Source organism: Anas platyrhynchos, chromosome 2, assembly GCF_047663525.1.
Source record: "Anas platyrhynchos isolate ZD024472 breed Pekin duck chromosome 2, IASCAAS_PekinDuck_T2T, whole genome shotgun sequence".
Lineage (NCBI taxonomy): Eukaryota > Metazoa > Chordata > Aves > Anseriformes > Anatidae > Anas > Anas platyrhynchos.
The window spans coordinates 183,901-202,496 of NC_092588.1; the positions used below are offsets into that span (position 1 = coordinate 183,901).

The window sequence follows — 18,596 nt, forward strand, 5'->3', positions numbered from 1 at the left end:
GCTCACCCCGTGGAGATCTTCAAAACCCACCCGGACATGGTCCTGGGCAACCTGCTCTAGGTGGCCCTGATTAATTGGGGAATGGACCAGATGACCTCCAGAGGTCCCTTCCAATCTCAAGCATTGTGATTCTGCTGCTAGGGAGTGATGGTAGGAGACTTCACTTCAGGATTTCTTCCTAATCTATGTCAGTCTTAAATTCAGCTAATTGATTCTGGATTGAATATAGGTTGTTTTTGGTTAAAGTGTAACTTCCAGAAATATCAACCTAGCATCATTTTTTTCTCATTTCAGTTCCTGGATCTAAGCTGGAGATTACATTCTTCATTTCAAGGTCTCAAAACTATTCAACAAGTTCTCTTTTCTGCTATTGACACAGTCAGAAAATGCAATTCATTTTTCCAGTAGGGAACAACTTTTAAAGGCTTGCAAATGTCCCATTTATTTCTAGAGGCATTTTTGAAATTCCTAGTTTTTTTGGTTTTTTTTATGTAATGCTGGTCCTAAGCAACATGACCTGTATCTGTTGCATACATCCTGTTTTCTTGTTTCAAAGGGGAGGATCAGATTTGCAGTGTAGTGTTTTGCTTAAACAGGTGTCTTTTCTCTCTCTGTTAAAACCCACTTCTCTATTGCTTTTTTTTTTTTTTTTGAGAAAGGAACTAAATGAGTGAAAAGGAAACTGCAGGCAGCTCTTCATATGAGCGAGAAATCATTCTACAGTTTACTACTCAGTCCTCAAGAATCTCCATAGGAAATAAGATTTGCACTTGACAGTGATATATTATGATGAATGAACTGCAGTCAGACAAGTAATCTCTCATTTTGTAGGTGAATCATATTCAAACTGACTTAGTAGACCTGAATGAAAAATAGTACATCTAGGAAGGGAAGATTACAGTCTCTACATCCAAACTGTTATAGGGCGATAGCATAAGAAAGAATACTGAGGGACCTTTCATCTCACTAGGAAAAGGTTAAAAAAATGTATTGCAAGGAATCAAAAGCCAAAAAAAATTTGAACAGAGATTACATCACATTTTCCTTGCTCAGTGGGATGATAAAACATTTTAAAAAACAAGTACAGAAAGTAGTGTTGTGTCTTTTCGTAACTTTGAGGGGACTCTGCTCCCTCAAAGTATGTCCTACTCAAATCAGATGAGCAAATTACATATTTTTCTTGCATTATACAAAAGAGGTTTCTTAATCTTTTCAGGGTTTAAAATACATAGATCACACTGTGGGAAAATCAGATTTGCTACATAAGAATTCAAAGCGTGACAATATCCTGATAAGTACTGTAGTTTCACCAAGCCAACAATAAAACACCAAGGTGCAGGGATCCAAGAAATCAATGCAGTGCTGCAGCAGCATCAGGGCATCCCAATGCTATAAACTAAGTGGGCTGACCTTTTCAAAGTTAAACCCCACTTAACACTGGATGCTTCAGGACCACGCTGTGTTGTCACAGTCTGCCTCTGGCAAACAACAATTGTTGTGCCAAGCATGAAGGCTGCATTCAAACACAAATGGTAACATTTCTGAGCAATTTCCACAGGATAAGACTGCTTTAACAAGAAGACGTGACTTGCTTCTGACTCCAGAGCGACAAGATCTGGCAGAGGAAGCTGACAGGATCTTTTCCACCGTCCAGCAAGGAACTCAAGAACCTTCAACCTCTACCATCAGCCTAGCTTTTTCATAGGGATGGAAATTACCAAAATATCCTCTCTACAATCTTGTACAGCTGTGAGAATGTCATGTCAGAAGAAGCAAGAATGTATAAAGCTCTTCAATCAGCACAAGCAGGGCACTTCATGACTCATATTTTCGGGTGCTCTGTAAAAGACAAGTTAACACTGGGCAAACACAGGATGACACCAGCCATTACTGCAGACCAAGCAGCATTGCTCACTTAAGCAGAACTTGGGACCTCCTTTGCATTGTTCTCATCTTCAATTTGCACAGCAGCTCTTTCTGGACTATTTCTTTGAAAATTCTCTGAAACTAAGCAGATTTAAAGTGCAAACTCATGCCTTCAAATAGGAGCATGATATCCTATTTTTCTCTTCCAGAAGCCTCCTTTACAACCCAGATACAGCCGTTTTCTATAGGACAGATGGAGACTATGACAAAACATTGGGAACTAGAATCCAGATATCAATAAGTCCAATGCTTTTACGAAGTTATTTCTTCCCCTGCAGTAGAGTACCACTTACCCTAACAGGCAAAGGAACTCTGGAAGTACCAGCTGCATGCACAGCGCTAGGCTCCCTACTGCGTTACAGTGCTGACTGAAGTCACGCAGATGTCTCCAGCTCTACTCTGGGGAGGCCAGTCTTTGTGTTCATTAAGTCTTAACCACAATCCTGAGACAACATCACTAGTTTCATCTCTCTAAGAGCTGCATAAAATTATACATGGAATGTGACAGCAACATTATGAACTTATTCTGTGCTGAACAAGAGACATGAGGGATTCCACTCTGCAATGGCCTTGCTCAGGGAAATAGCCCATTGGTTTAGCTATAACAGATTCTTCTCAAGTATATGAATTCATCCCTGGGAACAGTAGGTAGATTGTATTTCTGGTATCAGTCACCTCCCAAGCTGATTCTCTACTCAGACACTATGTAGTCTTTCAGGCCCTAAATATTTCTCCTGTTGCCCTACTCATTGAGAGGTACATGCTTCTCACAGTCGATGTTCTAGGAAAAGATGGCAAGGGGAACCCCTCTGAGCATGATGGAGGTGTCCCACCAGGACAGTGCACAAATCCAGCTCTCACAGAACTGTCAGCTTGAGTCCCATAGTTTGCTTTCACTGATGCTTTTGGAGACTAACTCTTCCATACCGGCTGCTGTCCTGATTTGTGCTCAGCGTGACCCCTCTAAAATGACAGATTATTGCTGACTGGAGAGGTCAGCAACTATCCACTGCTGACTGCTCCCCATGAGCTGTAGGACAATCAACTGCTTCCCAAAGCTGTTCTGCTCTGGGGTGACTTTGCCATCACCTCCACCCATCTTGTGGATCTCCAGAATGTTTGTCCTTGGGAGCTGCAATACCATCTCACATCCTACATGGCACTGCCACACTGGTCTTTTACAGTGAGGCAACAGATCTGTATAAAGAAGGAAACGATACTACAGGGACACAAGAGCAACTTAGGGCATCTAACCAGCTGCCCTCCCCAGCTGACTCAAAGTTGTTCTAGGCACTTTTATCAGATGTAGGTGGAACATGGGCAGGACAAAAGGAGGAGGCAGGCAGACTGTGTCCAACACAAGGCTGAAGCTTCTTGGGCTACTGCGCCTTGAGGAGCAAGAAGATTCGGCATACGCAATTTGAGGTCTAGCAGCTAGAAAGGAGGACCAAGAGCAGTGTGTTGCTAACCGAGGGACCAGGAAGCACTTGTAGTGAGTTTTTTGTCTCTTTACTGATGACAGAAGAGTTATACAAAAAGAAATGCAAGAAGCATGAATGTATTTTTAAAAGATCTACAGATAAGGAGATTGAAAGACCTTCAGGGCACACCAACACACGATGTATAAGCCAGATCACATTTCGATGGAAGTATGTGCCAGCTCCTTCCCAGAAAGTCTTACTCCAAAACCAAGAAAGAAAAGCGTCCATTTCACCCCTGAGGAAGGAGCACAGACACAAGTTCACAGAGACAAATAGGCCAGCACTCACAAGTAATACATGGGTACTAACGTACTGTTCCAAGGAAAGTATCTTTCATGCAAACAGTACTGACAACAGTTTCTGCCTCTTACCATGGGCAGTAGCACTCTGCCTCTGACAGTTCTCTGGAAACACTACCTGCAGAAAGCCCACTAACACAAAGGATAAGGCAAGCCTACTGAAAACTTAAGCTTTGGTGCAGAACACCATACATATGACTGGGACCTTACAGCCCCCCTAGCGCCACCTGCTCCTTTCTGATATCCCAAAGTGCTGCATGTGAAGACTGCATGAGGGGCTGCATGAGATGCAAGAATCATTAGCTCCAGTTCACCTTTCTCATGCATTTGCAGTGTCCTGAGGTTGATTATCCTCCCTACCCCAAAGAGCCATACACAGCATTCAGCAGATTCTTGAGGCTTCTACTCCTGAGTTACCACCACTCCTGAATGTATGTATTTATTTTCTTCCACCTTCTTTTTCCTCAGTGCACAGCAAATAGGAACTTTCCACCTGTGCCCCCTTTGGTTTTTCACATTTCTTCCATCTCATTCCTGATCTGCAGCAGCCATTCTCACCTCAGGTATGGAAAGTAGGGAAAGGAGGTGAAAGCAGGGGAGGAAACAATCATTGTGTTTTTACAATCAGTCAGGTCCAGAAGCCACTTGACCCAGATAGATCAGAGTTTCCCCTACAACAATGGGTGAGCCTGGGAAGCAAATCAAGCAGATTGAATGATTTTTGGCAGAGAGAGAACAGTAGGAGTGGTACAGACCTCTTCCTCCTCAATGCGAGCAGGTTCAATCAGCAGATTATTGGCTTGATCAAACGACACCCCCTGTTAGGACAGGAACCAGCAAAGAGGCATGCGGATTAGTGGAGCATAAACCAAACCCACCACCACTACCACCACCACCCAACACACAAACGCACACCACTCTGATAGGTCTGGCCACACAGCACCAGAGCAGACCCCACTCATACCACTGCTGATTACCACCTACCAGCAAGTACCTGCGACAGGGCTGCGACCATGGCTCACAACATGCAGAGTGTCAGCATTCTTTGGCCTAGCTAACTGGAAACCGCATCTTAAAGGCCATATTTTGTCCGTGTTGACACACTGAGGCTGTGACCATCAAGCTCACAAGCTAAACACCATTAGCTGGTTTTACCCACTCTGTACCGAGTCTTTCAGGGAAGGAAGAAGGATTAATAACACAAAGAGAACTGCAAAGGGCCCTCTGGTGCCACCCAGCTGCCGCACAGGAATGAAGCTATCCCAAATCAAACTTCACTGCTCCCTCCTGTGAAGGGAAATGCGTCCGGTGGAAGTGTCAGATGCTCAGTCATCCTGCTCCCAAATACAGGAAATCTTAGAATTTCTATTGAAAACCAAATGTCTTTGGAAGAAAAAAAAAAAAAAAAAAAAAACAAGCAACTCCAATTTAAGGACTTAGCCTCCTGCACACCTTGTCCTACCTTCTTACTTAATGCATGTATACCACATTCCTCACTTGAAACTCTGTGGGGATGTTGCTCCCCACATTCCTACTTCTGGAAGACAGACCAGGAGGCAAGCTAATAAACCTGCCTGCATGGAGCAAGCATTCAACCCAGCCCCAAGAAAAGGAGAATTGTGATTTCCAGGCTGAAGGTTTAGCCTCTAATAAGGACAACTTTAACAGCAATACCAAACCCATGGTCTCAACACCTATGTAGTCTTCATGGGTTTTGCCAATGGGTCAGTGTGTCCTTGGCTTTGAGTCCCAGACTAAAATAAATGAGCCTTTTGGGTCAGGGCATTTCCCATGTATGGCAGGTCTTAGATACAGGGGACTTAGGATGGCTTCACACACTCTTACAAGCAGCAGCAACAATGCATTTTCACTCTGAAGAACTTTGCAAATGGTAAGGAAACTGCATGTCTTATCCCTAGGGATCAACTATCAGCTCAGGTACATCAAGGCAAGCATCCACTGAAGGAAAGGCTCCAATGGAAACTTGAGTGCGAGAACTTTCCCTGTGCAATCTGAACTCCAGCATGGGGTTGAAAAGATCCCAGTAGTCTGGAGCGTGTGCAGTAACAGCAAGAATAGGTTTTACTCCAGCGTATTACACCAGTTCAGAGACCTACATCTCTCCCATAAGATTTGCTGGTGTCATACTCTATATAATGTAGATTCAGCTGCATCCTAATCCCTGCCTGGTAAGTACACCTCACAAAACCATCAATTTCATCACCAATTTTAGTAAGAACTGGTCTGACATCAGGCAATGTCCCTCATGTGTATATTCCTATTCTATTGTGATATTGTGAGCATCTTCCTCAAGCAAGAATCTGGATGTCCCTGATGAAACATGGTGATTCACCTAACTCATCAGCCCCAACCATGACCAGAAAGGCTCGTTGTGGCCCCATGGCAATGGCAGAACTCCATAGCACAGGCTCCCTCAAGTCCCTATACACACTTCATCAGACTGCACCTGTGCTGGGGCAGGCACTGGGTAGAACCAATGAGAATGGCATGCTCCTAGATGCTCTCACTACCACTCCTCTTCAGGACCTGAACTGCGGCAGAAAAGCAACTGTAAGCAGTCTGAACATAAGCCTGAGATTAGATCCATCCAGGGACACGGCTCAACCTGTAGCAAACGAGGTGCAACAACCAGCAAGCAAGAAGGTCATTTTTTGACAGGAATGAAAAAATTCATCAGTGATGGGACAGAAGAACTGTTCTTGTAGCACAGATCACAGCATCGCACACAAGGGGAGCGTGCAAGCATTTGGACATAGCAAGAGAAGTCAGACATAAGCAACATGGCACAGCTTATACGACTGGACAATCGTATAAGCCCCAGAAAGAACTTCAGTTCTCCTGCCCTCAGCATGTTTCTCCTGAAGTGCTGGAGCCTCTTGAGAACATTTTCATTGGTACTGCGTCAACCTGGCTGGTAGTTCAAAGCAGCAGAAGGGTGGTCTGGCACCCCTCTGACCTTTCCCCCTCCCCTCAAGACCTTACCTTCACCGATGGCTGAGCAGATAAAGCTCCATTTTTTCTATCATCCTCATCCCATGCTTCCTCTTGATCCTCAGGCTCTACATTATTATTGCGGCTTCCCAGCTCCTCTTCCTCTTTTGGGACTCCATCACTGTTCAGCCCCTGTAGCAGTGCCACCACTGCCTCTGGCTTGGGCAGCTTAGTTATCTTAAAGTGTTTCTTATAATGGGGTGTGTCCTTGCGGATAAGCCTCTGTTTCTCCACTGGGAATGGTCGTTCTTCGTCTTCATCCTCATCTTCACTCCTTATTAGTGTGTCCTCAGCAAAGTGTACAGTAGGCTGCAATGGCAAAGCCCCAGAAAGGCTGTGAGCCTCAGATAACAGCCATAGCTGCAGGCAGCACATAAATCTGCTGTCCCTCTATTACCAACACAGGCAAAGCCAGCATTTTTGCTTTAATGATAAAGAAGATGCAGGAATACATACTCAAAGTTCCCCTTACCTGTTTTCGCCCCCACCCCTGTATCAACTCCTTGACCTATACTCATCTGTCAGCTTCATGGACTGAGGGCACTCAGACCTGCAACCCTGATTTTTGCACAGTCCCTGCCTCATTCCCATGCTATCTTTCCTAGTCTTTGATGGACCCTGCTCCCTCAGGCTCCCTGAATCTCTACTTACAGTTAGTTTCCAGGGCCTTTACTTGCCTCCAGCAATGCCCAAACCACACTCTGTAAATCCATTTATCATTTTCTCCGAGACTTTCGAATCCTTCCACTTTTTAACATGATCCTGATGCAGTTCCTAGATTCCTACCTCATTGTATTCCACTTCTACATCTTCCTCCTCTTGGACAGCTGCTTCTTTATGCTCCTCTTCAGCTTTTGGCTTTACCACCTTCTCCGGCTCCTGCATCTCAGACAGCTGCCCATTTGGCCAGCTCCTTTGTCCCTCCTCTCCCTGCTCCTCTCCCCTGAAGTCAGCAGAGGCGGTACTGTTAGAAAGGTGGGAGTCCTCACTGCGATTTGATGTAGCACTCAGTCTCTTCTCCTGGGAAGATGATAGAATATAAAAATCAAGACGAAAATCAAAGTAGGAAATGGATCAGTATAATCTGATTGGTGCAGGGTGGGGTATGGCCCACTGCCAAAAGAACCAGCTTTTTCAAGTTGCCCATTACCTTCCTAGCTCTGCCCTTGTTTCACCATCTATGTGGGCATTTATTGTCAATATCACACCTGGGCAGCAAGGCAACATCCCCCAGTACTCTATTCCCATCAATGTTTATTCAGTATATCAGAGCCTTCTTTTTCTTTCCCTGTTTTGTGACAGAAGTGGCAGTGAGGCACACAATCCCCGCTATGGCCATTTCTGTATCCTTGCTGCACTTTGTGCTGTCTCAGTGGCCCCAGCAGATACCACAAGGTAGGTTCTAATTCATGAAACGCAGACAATCCATGCTCAGTCCATTCCCACATTTCCCAAAAGTTAAGTTCTTTCTGCCCAGCTTACAAACACTACCTTCCCATTCCCCACATCTGCTACACGTTCTGTATGGTTATCCATTTCTTAGTGAACAGCACTCACTTCTGACTTAGGTGAATTCAGGTCTGTGCCAGGTTTTGCAGCATGTACCTCATTGCGCCGAACTTCAATCACTTTCTTCATAACCTTCAGCTCACTGGGATGAGGGGTTGCTCTGCGCTGTAGACCCTACCAAAGAAAAAGCATGCATGCAGAGCATGAGATTTAATAGTCAGAGGAATATGTGTCACGCCTCAAGATTGAATCAGTTCAAATGACATGTTTGATCAGACCACTAGAGCCCCAGCTGGACACGAACTAAATGTCACAGAATCTGATCTAGACTTCTCTGCTATTACAGCATGCAGCTGGGAAGAGGAGAGAAATGGAAGATGACACTTATCAGATCCATCTCACAGACATTAACCTCCTTTCCATCTGACACAGGGTCTGGAAGAAATTATAAAGCTGGGAAGTTTTTAATCGTGTTTGTCTTAGTAAATGCCAATCAGTCAACACACAGGTAGATTTTCATCTTAGTCTGCTTGGTGCTTCTTAGTATGCCTGACAAGCTTGTGTGTCAGCAGAACTTGTGATGCTTAGCTAGGTCCATCCAAGCTAAAAGTCAAGAAAAACAGTATCATAAAATTAATAAGAGTGTTAAAGGAAAGAAGAAAAAAATAAAAACACCCAAACCCTAACCAGTAAACCTCCAAACACCAGCAGGATAATTATCTCCATGCTGGAAGGCCAGATACATTGTTTACATTTCATTAGAAGGATTCAGATCTCTAGATAATGCCTCTCCACAAGATAAAAAGGAGTAAGTTCAGCAGGAGATTTAAACCAATAGAATACCTGCTGAAAAGTGAAACTTCTATCCTCCCCTTTGCATCTGCAATTAAAGCAAAATGATCTGCTATATTTTTTGAAGCTGCCTGTCTACAATTATAATGTTTAGCTACTGTAGTAGCACTACATTCAACAGCACAGGCTTACCTCTGGCTTCAGGCTAGAAGATTGCCTAGCACAATTCTGGGTGTACAGCTTTTCCCTGAGAAGGGCACCAACTAAAATCCAGTCCTGACGCTGCTGTGACTGCTCAGATCTCTAGACTACCGGATTGATCTGCAGGCAGGTTAGTAGTCATTACTCAGCTCCCATGGGACAGCCACCAAACTGCATAAGTCTGCATAAATGCTCTCAAGGAAATAAATCTCTTATATACTTTTTTTCTTTTCAGGACACATAATGCCCTCATTACTGCAAAAATTTAGTACAAACCTACAGCAACACCATAGGAGCTGTGAGATGGGATCACCATAATTGCTCCTTGTCCTACGTAAAAAACTGTGGATTATGTACATGCTTCCACAGGAAGATAGCAAGCCACCTGAAAACTCCTTACCCGTCTCTCAGCTCCAGACTCCTCCTCATCATCCACTTTGGGTTCATCCAAAAACTGAATCACACTGACTCTGTTTAAATTGGTGTCTGTCCAGCTCTCATCCACACTGTTCTGCAGAAGATTCTCTGGGAAGAAAAATAACAGACTGGGAGCTACTTTCTGAACATTCAGAGAGGTGGTCTTGGATGAAAGACAGTTCTCAACTCATTAGGGCACTTCTGTCTCATCTGCCCACAGCATCAAGCTGCAGAGGCTTTGAAAACATAGGATCTAGCCTACAGATGTTGTCACCTCTTGTATGTCTCCTACCAGATCCATGGCAGCCTCTACAAAAGGTACTGAAGGTTTCAGCTCTAGCGTATCTTACCCAAGAACTAACAAAAAAAGGTAGGAATAAGGCACAAATCAGAAGTACTAACACAAAAACATCAACATGACAGGAAGCAAACCTTACAGACTACAAACTCCTCAGTCAGTAAATATAAACAGAAGATTTGAAGACTAGGCTGCAGCTTTTTCACCACATGGTAGAGAAGCAATTTGTCAGTTTTAACAATCTGCCTTGGAAATCAACAGCAGTCAGTCAGGAGCTTAGGTGCACTACAGCTACCACAGTAACCAAGAACAGTCCAGCCAAGCAGATAAGGTTCACGTTCGCTTCCCTACATCCCTCTCTGCAGTACACAGTACTGCGGACAGCATTTATAATGTAGTCTCTTACCTAGGCTAGGAGAAGGCTGCTGGGGAAGCAGGTAACAAGTGAGAACTTTTTCTCCTGTCTTTTCATCATCCTCTGTTTGGAATTTCAGCATGGGCTGGGACTGATTTTCTGCCAGCCACAGGGCTTTCAGGTTAAGATTTGTCAAAGCAAAGGGCAAGTTTTGTAGTCTGCAAGAGAAAAGAAGAACTGTTGGTGAAACTTATTTAGTAATGAAGGCAATTCCACTCGGCTCCAGACTGCCTCATCTGCATTAGAGAAGGACAGGGTCTAGCCACTATGGGAATCCCTCACTTCTGTACGCACAGAAGCAGCTGTCTCAAGCTGCATGCTGCTCTGCCACAGCCAGGGACTGATCTCCACAAACCACAAGGAACCTGAATCAGTTTTTAGCAGGTGACAACTCCTACCATTTCCCATGTAGAAAATGGTGAACTCTGAAGAGGGGTTTGAAAAACAAAAAGATGCCACTTTAATGCATTACTGTACAGATGATGTTCCAAACAGAAGCTCTGGTCAGCTTCCAATGGCTACAAAAATACCAGCCTCAGCTAACAGAACTGCAGCTAAAATCTGCAGAAGCTTTCAGACCAGATCACAAATGTTTGCACACTGCGGTTATTTTTTCCTGTTCGTTTTAAATGGAAGTTTTTGAACTAGTCTACCTGCAGACTATTTTGTAAATAGCAAAGCCCCAAATCACACTTCTACCAGGTGCCATGTCACATGCAGAAATTTCATCTTCCCACAGTCAGAGTATGCAAACACCCATGGAATCACATGCAAATCAGGAAAAAAAACAAAACAAAACATCTCCATCCCTGCATGAACTGCAGACCTGTAGCAGGCTACAAACAATTGATTGCTGAGTGGTTCAAACCACTGGGAACTGGGAAAAGCATAAGGCTTGGTCACCAATTACCTGAGGATTGATGACATACAACTACAAAATTTGGAAGCATGAATACAGTGGACCAGGGATTTCCCTTGATCTTTGTTTCACACATGGAAAAATGTCCCCATGCATCTGTATCAATTCTACCCTATGCTTTGCAGGCAAAAGGCTTGAGAGACACTGCCTCTTTCCAGAGCTTTAAGCAACCTCTCTAAACTGCTGATCCCATGATCAGCACAGATCCAGAGTCTCCCAAAACACACCATGGCCCAGCCCATAGTGCTTTTTCCAGCAGCCTCCTTAGGAATACACCTACAAGCCTGTTTACCCCTCTTGCTGCTCACCTATTCCCAGCCACATCAAGGACATGAAGCTCGGTGGTGTTGGCAAGCTCTGCTGGCAGGAGGGACAGGCGATTGTCTCGCAAGGACAGCACATTCAGATTGGCACAGCCTCCGATCTCAGCTGGAAGGGATGTTAGTCGGTTCCGATCCACATTCAGGTTCGTCAGCTTGGTCAGCTTCCCAAGGGACTTTGGTAAGGCCTAGGAAGGACATGATTCAGTAGCTGCTAAAGATAAGACAGCAGAATGGGCATAAAATCCTCTATTGGATGGGAAAAAAAAGAAGCTGCCTTCTGTCCAGAGATGAGATTTCAGTATAGTTTCCACAACCTCAGGATAGGTTTTCCTGCAGGTTCACAGGCTGTTACATGTCAACTATTTATCTCAGCACAGCACACACCACTAGTCAAGATATTTCTCCTGGTCAGCTGTCCATTTCCAATATTGGTGTATTAATAAATTGTGAGCAGTTTGGATAAGGGAGATTTTAAGCTACACTACACCATGGCCCCTTGCCAAGTATAGCTTTTCTTGTAGTCCTTCTCCCATGAGACTGGATGCGTTTCTGCATTGATCCATCCTGGTTATCCTTGAGAATTTTTCTGCGAAAAAAATACCAAGAAAGCAGCTTCCACCAGGGTCTTCAAGGGTCTCTGAGCTAGGTGAACCTCTGCTGCAAAGAAGCTAAGAGGACAGCAGCTGAAACACACTAAAGAACCTGCCTCAGAGGTGAGAAGATAGGATAAGATCCCTGGCATGTAGCTACTGAACAGCACAGGAGAGGATTGACTGCTGGTGTACTTACTGTCAACATGTTCTCTGTCAAGATGAGTTCCGACAGATTTTCACAGTCCCCAATTGACTCTGTCACCTCCGTCAGCCGATTCTGGTCCACCTTGAGGATGGAGAGCTGCTTCAGCTGACCTGGCCAGGGCAACAAGCTAGGTGTGAACTAAGCCACAGAGATAACGATGCTGTCCCATGTTTGCCTGCCTGAAATGCCTCCCATCAGGGATTACCTAACCTAACAATACAGGCACTACCCTTCTTCCCAACCATGCTTGTTCACAGCTTTCATCTATACTGATCAAGAACCTGAACGTGTCCTGTAGAGTTCTGCTCACCAGCATCATCTGCTGCTTCTGCACTCACCTACAGAAACTACGTCCATCAAGCCTTAATACTTCGTTACATACTGTCTTGCCTGAAGCCTCCCCACAGGAGCACTTCTGGGGCAGTTCAAGTCCTGCTCTGCTCCCCATCACACAGTACTCACCAATCCCATCTGGAATGCATTCCAGCAGGTTCTGTGACAGAAGCAAGTCTGTCAGTGCTACTAGCCCGCTGACCTCATTGGGCAACTGCTCTAGTTTGTTCTCTGACACATCCAGACAGACCAAACGGCGGAGATTACCCAGCTCCTAGGATCAGAAAGGAGACACTGTGGTTCAAGGGAGCAGTACAGGGAGGGAACAAAGCAGTGAAGCAAAGGACTGAACAAGTACTCACTGGAGGCAGCGCTGAGAGTTGGTTCCGGTCTAACCAAAGCTCACGCAAGTTTGGTAGCGCTCCCAGAGTATCTGGCTGTAACAGAGCAGGACAGTAGCAGTGTCAGTCCTTTCTAGGGGGGAAACTGCTCTAGGATATTCCAAATCACACTGAAACTCCACAAAACTTGATACTGTTACTGCTTTCACACCTCCTAAAACCATTCATCAAACAGTTTATGAAACTAGTGTGTTGGTGTGCCACAACGCTGCAGCAAATGTTTGGAAGTGTCTGGGCTAGCCTACTGGCTGCGGAAGCTCCCAACAGAAAACATGGAAGACAACAGCAAGGACTGTCCAGTAGCAAGCAAGACAAGAACCAAACAGGGTTTTGGAAATGCTGGCCCCACAGTAGAAATGTGTCTTTCTCCCCCTCCTCCCAGACATGAGTAAAAGCTTTTGGTTAACGCTGGCAATCCCAACATGATATAGCAGCGCTATCAGCAATGGTAGACGTGTTCATAGCATTGCTCCTTTTGTTACCCATAAACACAACACACACTGATGAGGGTTTGATTTAGGAGTTAAAGCACCATTCAAGTGCAGTTCAAGTGTCAGCCAACTGTTTTCACAAGCAGGCTGCAGCTTTGTGCACAGGAAGCTGCAAAATCTCTTTTGTCTCCCATTTTAGTTGGCTTTCTGCCAAAAAGCATTTCAGAACATTAAGAACGGGATTCAGTAACAGCTTGATCCACAACTGCAAAGTTAAAGAACATCACTGGATTTCCCCCAATGTCAAGATGAGCTGTAATTCAAGATTATGCACTGGCTCTCAGCATGCTTAGGCTTAGAGCCCTCCATGGAGGCACCCCGATCCACAGGGTACACACCATATGCTGGGCTGACATAACTGTCAGGAACAGCATGGAATGGTCCTGTACTTTCTAGAGGAGAAATTAAATTATGAAGGGAAAGGCAGAAAGGCAGCCCAGCAGAAGTAAAAAACAACAGCTGGTGGCAGTGTAACACAGCAGAGAAAGAAAGTACCAGACAGAGAACCTCATTGGAAAGGAAAGATCCTTAGGCAGCTAGATAGCAACAAAGAACGTCTCAGAGCAAAAGGGCTTGGAAAAAGCAGAGCAAGATGTGTATGAGGATAGTAGAAAGTGAGACAGGGCCAACACACAAAGAAAACATTATACTGGGAACAATGACTAGGCCATCCTGGGCAGATCAGAATCTTCCCAAACAACCCGAGGGTCTATTTCTTTGCATTTCAGACAAAAAAAAAAAAACACACTTCCACAAAGGTACAGGTGCTACCCCTACCAACCACCCATATTCCCTCCCCACCATCCCTCACCTACCAGTACTTCCAGGTCATTGCCACCAAGATCCAACTGTTCTAACTTGACAAGGAATGAGAGTGAACTGCAAGATACAGGGAACAGAAAGGGGAAAATAGAAAAAGAGAAAGAAAGAAAGAAAAAAAGAAGGAAAGAAAGAAAGGAAGGTTAGCATCAGGGACACACATCTCACAAATAACATAATTTTGACTAATTCCTAAAACTGGTGGGGCAATCCTGCCCCTTTTCACACTCTCTCTGAGCCAAGCAGTTTAGGAGAGCTGGTACCCCTCCCCCGGCCAGACCATGTGCACCAGGGAATTGGGTTCATTAGCACCATCAGTCCCAAAGTGGTCAGTTTCCACTCTGATACCAATTTGGCCTCTCCCCCTCCACTATAAAAAAAAAAATACTCTTTGAGCAAAAACATGATAGATGACAAGCCACACCTTAACGTTGATGCCAATTTTTGTTGCAAGGATGGGAACCTGAGCACAGAGTTACAAATAACAGGAATCAGCAGAGGACAATACATATTTGGGAGGCAAGGGGAGCGTAGCTGCAGGGAGAGGCAGGAATGACAAATTTAAGAGCCCCAATCTCCCCAAATGGGATGGACAAGCTGTTTAAGACAAAAGGAAAGACAACACTGGCATGATGTCTCAGAAAAGGTTAAGGTGTACAGACAAGAAGCTCACTGGGCAAGATACTGCAAGAAATCTACACAGGAACTGTACTACAAAGCCTGTCAACACTGGTGGTCCCTAGGATGTACCCCACTATCCAAACACATTATGAACTGCTGATGAAAAGTCAACACCACGACACCAGGATTCAGTTCTTCTGACATGGTCCAGGTGTCCACAAGTTTTCAGCTTTCAGTCCTACCCCATCAACTCCAACACCTACTCTCCCAAACAGGGGCTGCTGCCTCTTGCTTTATGCTAAGGCAGAATTCCCATTTAAAACCTGCCTATGTCCCCAGAATGGATGGTCTTCAGTGCTTATTTTTTTCTTTATAGGGAAATGATCTCATAAAGAAATCACTGCACTTGTTTGTAAATACAGCTATGCATCTCAACACCACCCAAACTCAGGAAGTTGGAGGCTGGAAACCTGTGAGAAAAGAAAAAAAAGAAAAAACAAAAATAGACCTGTGTTGCCTGGAGCAGGCTAGAAAAATATTGGGACTACACAGGAAGAACAAGTACTCACCTTTTGAAGTGGTAGATTTTGAGATATTATATTCACTCAAGCAAAGGTTATCAACATATTGTCAGAAGGATTCTATTGTACAGCAGTATCTCATTATGACTGTACATTTGTTCTTTGACTTCTCTGAAGGGCGGAGCAGCCGCGACTCTCCCTTAGCATCTTCAGTTTGAATTCCCAAAATAGGGAAAAGTGAGCCATGGAATTCACGTTGATATATGAGGTCTTACAACATGCTTCAAGTACAGATCTCTCTATACCATTCCACGAGAATACATCAACGTGAGCCACGCTTCCCAACTGATTGGCAAGCTGTGCCCCACCTACGTGGAATAGATGAGGAGTGATAACCCGTTGTACAAGACGAACTCTTTCAGAAGTCAGTTGACAGAAGGCCAACCACTGAATTTAAGTTATAACAAGTCAAGGTCACTGTAAGCTGGATCTTTTAAGACACTGAACGACTACAGCAAAAACTGGAAGGACACTGTCACAAATTCAGAGTCTGTCTATCTACTGCGCTCAGTAAACTTGCAAAATGAAAACACCATCCATTTTTATAAGTCATTCTTCTCTTTGGCAAGATCACTTGGACTTGTTGGAGCCATTATTGGGCACAGTTTGTAACCACACTAAGTACAGATCTCATGCTTGACTGAAAGACCTGACAAAAATTGCCTTGCTCTTTTAAGGCACTTTCTACTTTTGGAAATCATCCTGTCAATTGGGAAAAATGAAAAGAAGCTGGAATCCTGCACTGCAGGATGAATATTAAGTATGGACTTAACTCTCAGAGAAAAATCCCCAAACTCAGAACGTGCTACAAGCATCATTCTAGGGAGTGTAGAGGCCTCATTCAGGTAAACAAGGGAACACTGGGCATGAGAGATCTTCCCAGAAACCATGAGTCTGTTCACAGACTGAATTCTCAAAATCTATTTACTTGCTGATTCCTAGATGGTGAAAAGCTACTCATTCTTCACTGCAGTTTAAAAGCCAGCTCTGGATGTAGCCATTGCTCCTCTTATGGAGTTTATCATAGTGGTGACATCTGCCTGCATGAACACAGAACACACAAAACAGACAGCAGCGGGTCCCAAAGCCAGGGCCCAAACTTCTCTGTCTTGTCTGTTCTCAGCCTGACATGAGGAGCTTCAGCTCTTGCCTTCTCCCTTGTGGCTATTTTCCATGTAGGGCCCCCTCAGCCAGCCTCTTAACATCACCTTTCTGTGACAGTGCTTCAATGCTCTCAACTTCTGTGCACAAAAAATCCAGCAACTTTGGCATCAGAGACAAGATGACAGTGTTAGTTTGAACCACGTGTCTACCACTTCATAGTCACCAGGTATGAAGCCTGGGAGGTGACCCATGCAGACTGTCAGCTCCCTTTCGGAAATGTCTTATCTAAAGGGTCAAAACTGACGCGTTAATTCTACAACCAGATAAACCCTGTACTTGCAAAGCCTGGAGGAAAATAACCATCTGTAAAAGGACATGCGTGAGTCACAGCAACGTCCTGCAGTGAGGGAGGTACAGCTGTCACAGAAGAAACAAAACTAAAGCCTGAACTGTTTACTGATACTGCTTATTATCAAAGCCCTGCTTGAACAAATCATTAGAAGCCTCTTTTGCCCACTTATCTAAATAAAGCAGGAAAGCACAGAGGAAAACATAGGTAGCCAGATGAATAATAAGAGGACACTAAGGAAGGGTGACAATATTTGCTTACTTCGTGCAATCACTGGGGAGTTTGTGTAGCCCCAAAACTTACTGCTGTTCAAAAAAGTCAGGTGGAATCCCTTCCAATGTATATTCAAGGAAGACTGGGGCTGTAACCATCAACTGGATGGATAAGCAGGCAGAAAACAAGCTGACAGTGCTAATGAAACCTCAAAGAAAACTCAGCAGACAATTCTTATGGGCTCCAGATCAAAGATTGATGTACAGCCTTATTAATTCTCCACATTCTATTTATTTGATAGCATCAGCTGCACCAAACATATCGTCTGCCAGAAAGTTAGCTTCTATTCCTAACCCTCTGAGACATTTCATATGACTTACCTTTTCTACCTTGAATATTCCTTTGTCAGTTTATTTTTTACCTGTTGCAGAAAAGCCATTCCCACCCATTCCCACAAACTGCTCAACCAGGACAATCAGAAAGAAAATAGACATAAGAAGCAAAATATACTGTAGACATTCAAATTACTAACTTCACTGTATACAGAGTTCTTCCAACACCCACATCAGTATGTATTCGTATTTCTCTTTTTCCATAACAATCGTCATTTGTTCCACCTCTCAAGGAAAAAAGGTTCCCACAATTTCCAGAAGCTTTTGTGTGGAACCCTGTCTATTCCAAATCATTTCTGACACAGAGGCTGAGGATAGACTCCAAATACTTTTCCCTGCTCTTGAGACCTGTACTATCTCTCTCCCTCCTCAACACAATCTACAGAAAACCTGCATGATGCAGCTAACTTATTCAAAGGTTTGAGCCCTCCCAATCAAAGTTCTAAATCTTGTACTATAAAAAAAACAAGCCCATGAGTCTGAACTATCAGGCAGGAGACTCCCGAAGCCAACAGATACTCACGTTGGCAGAGTCTTTAGCAGGTTCTCACGTAGTTCCAAGGTCACCAGGTTTGCTAAACTGTAAGAGAAAAGGGAGTTAGAAAGCCAAATTCATTCAATAGGGCTTCAGAGGTACCAAGAAGATGTTCATATCCCTTCCCTTGTGACAGTATTTCATGTCCCACACAAATGCATATGCTTAAGTGTGTACACACAAATGGAGATGAGGGAAAGGGGGAAATATATCTTAAATTACTTGTAATGATGGGGACACCTTATTGCAAAATCAGGGGGCTACAACACAGTGTCCAAACTTGGGGCAAGATAACATGATGTCACATAAAGGACTGTCTGCCCAAAAAGATTAAAATCCCTCACATGTAGAAAGCCAAATCCCATGG

The 18,596-nt window shown here is 44.2% G+C and overlaps 1 protein-coding gene across 36 annotated transcripts in view; it reads right to left on the bottom strand.

Annotated features, from left to right (window-relative positions):
- SCRIB (scribble planar cell polarity protein) overlaps window positions 1-18,596 on the bottom strand; it is a 114,520-nt gene that overhangs the window by 70,710 nt on the left and 25,214 nt on the right. For 34 of the 36 annotated variants that reach the window (XM_038175263.2, XM_038175262.2, XM_038175257.2 and 31 more), the window contains exons 5-16: window positions 18,218-18,274; window positions 14,431-14,494; window positions 13,086-13,160; window positions 12,853-12,997; window positions 12,382-12,500; window positions 11,578-11,777; window positions 10,342-10,508; window positions 9,621-9,745; window positions 8,276-8,401; window positions 7,505-7,738; window positions 6,710-7,027; window positions 4,462-4,524 (exon numbers count right to left, since the gene is read on the bottom strand). In XM_038175263.2, the coding sequence (XP_038031191.2) occupies window positions 4,462-4,524; window positions 6,710-7,027; window positions 7,505-7,738; window positions 8,276-8,401; window positions 9,621-9,745; window positions 10,342-10,508; window positions 11,578-11,777; window positions 12,382-12,500; window positions 12,853-12,997; window positions 13,086-13,160; window positions 14,431-14,494; window positions 18,218-18,274 (1,693 nt within the window). The remainder of the gene's footprint in view (window positions 1-4,461; window positions 4,525-6,709; window positions 7,028-7,504; window positions 7,739-8,275; window positions 8,402-9,620; window positions 9,746-10,341; window positions 10,509-11,577; window positions 11,778-12,381; window positions 12,501-12,852; window positions 12,998-13,085; window positions 13,161-14,430; window positions 14,495-18,217; window positions 18,275-18,596) is intronic. The other 2 variants (XM_072034137.1, XM_038175230.2) reach the window with 1 other exon arrangement.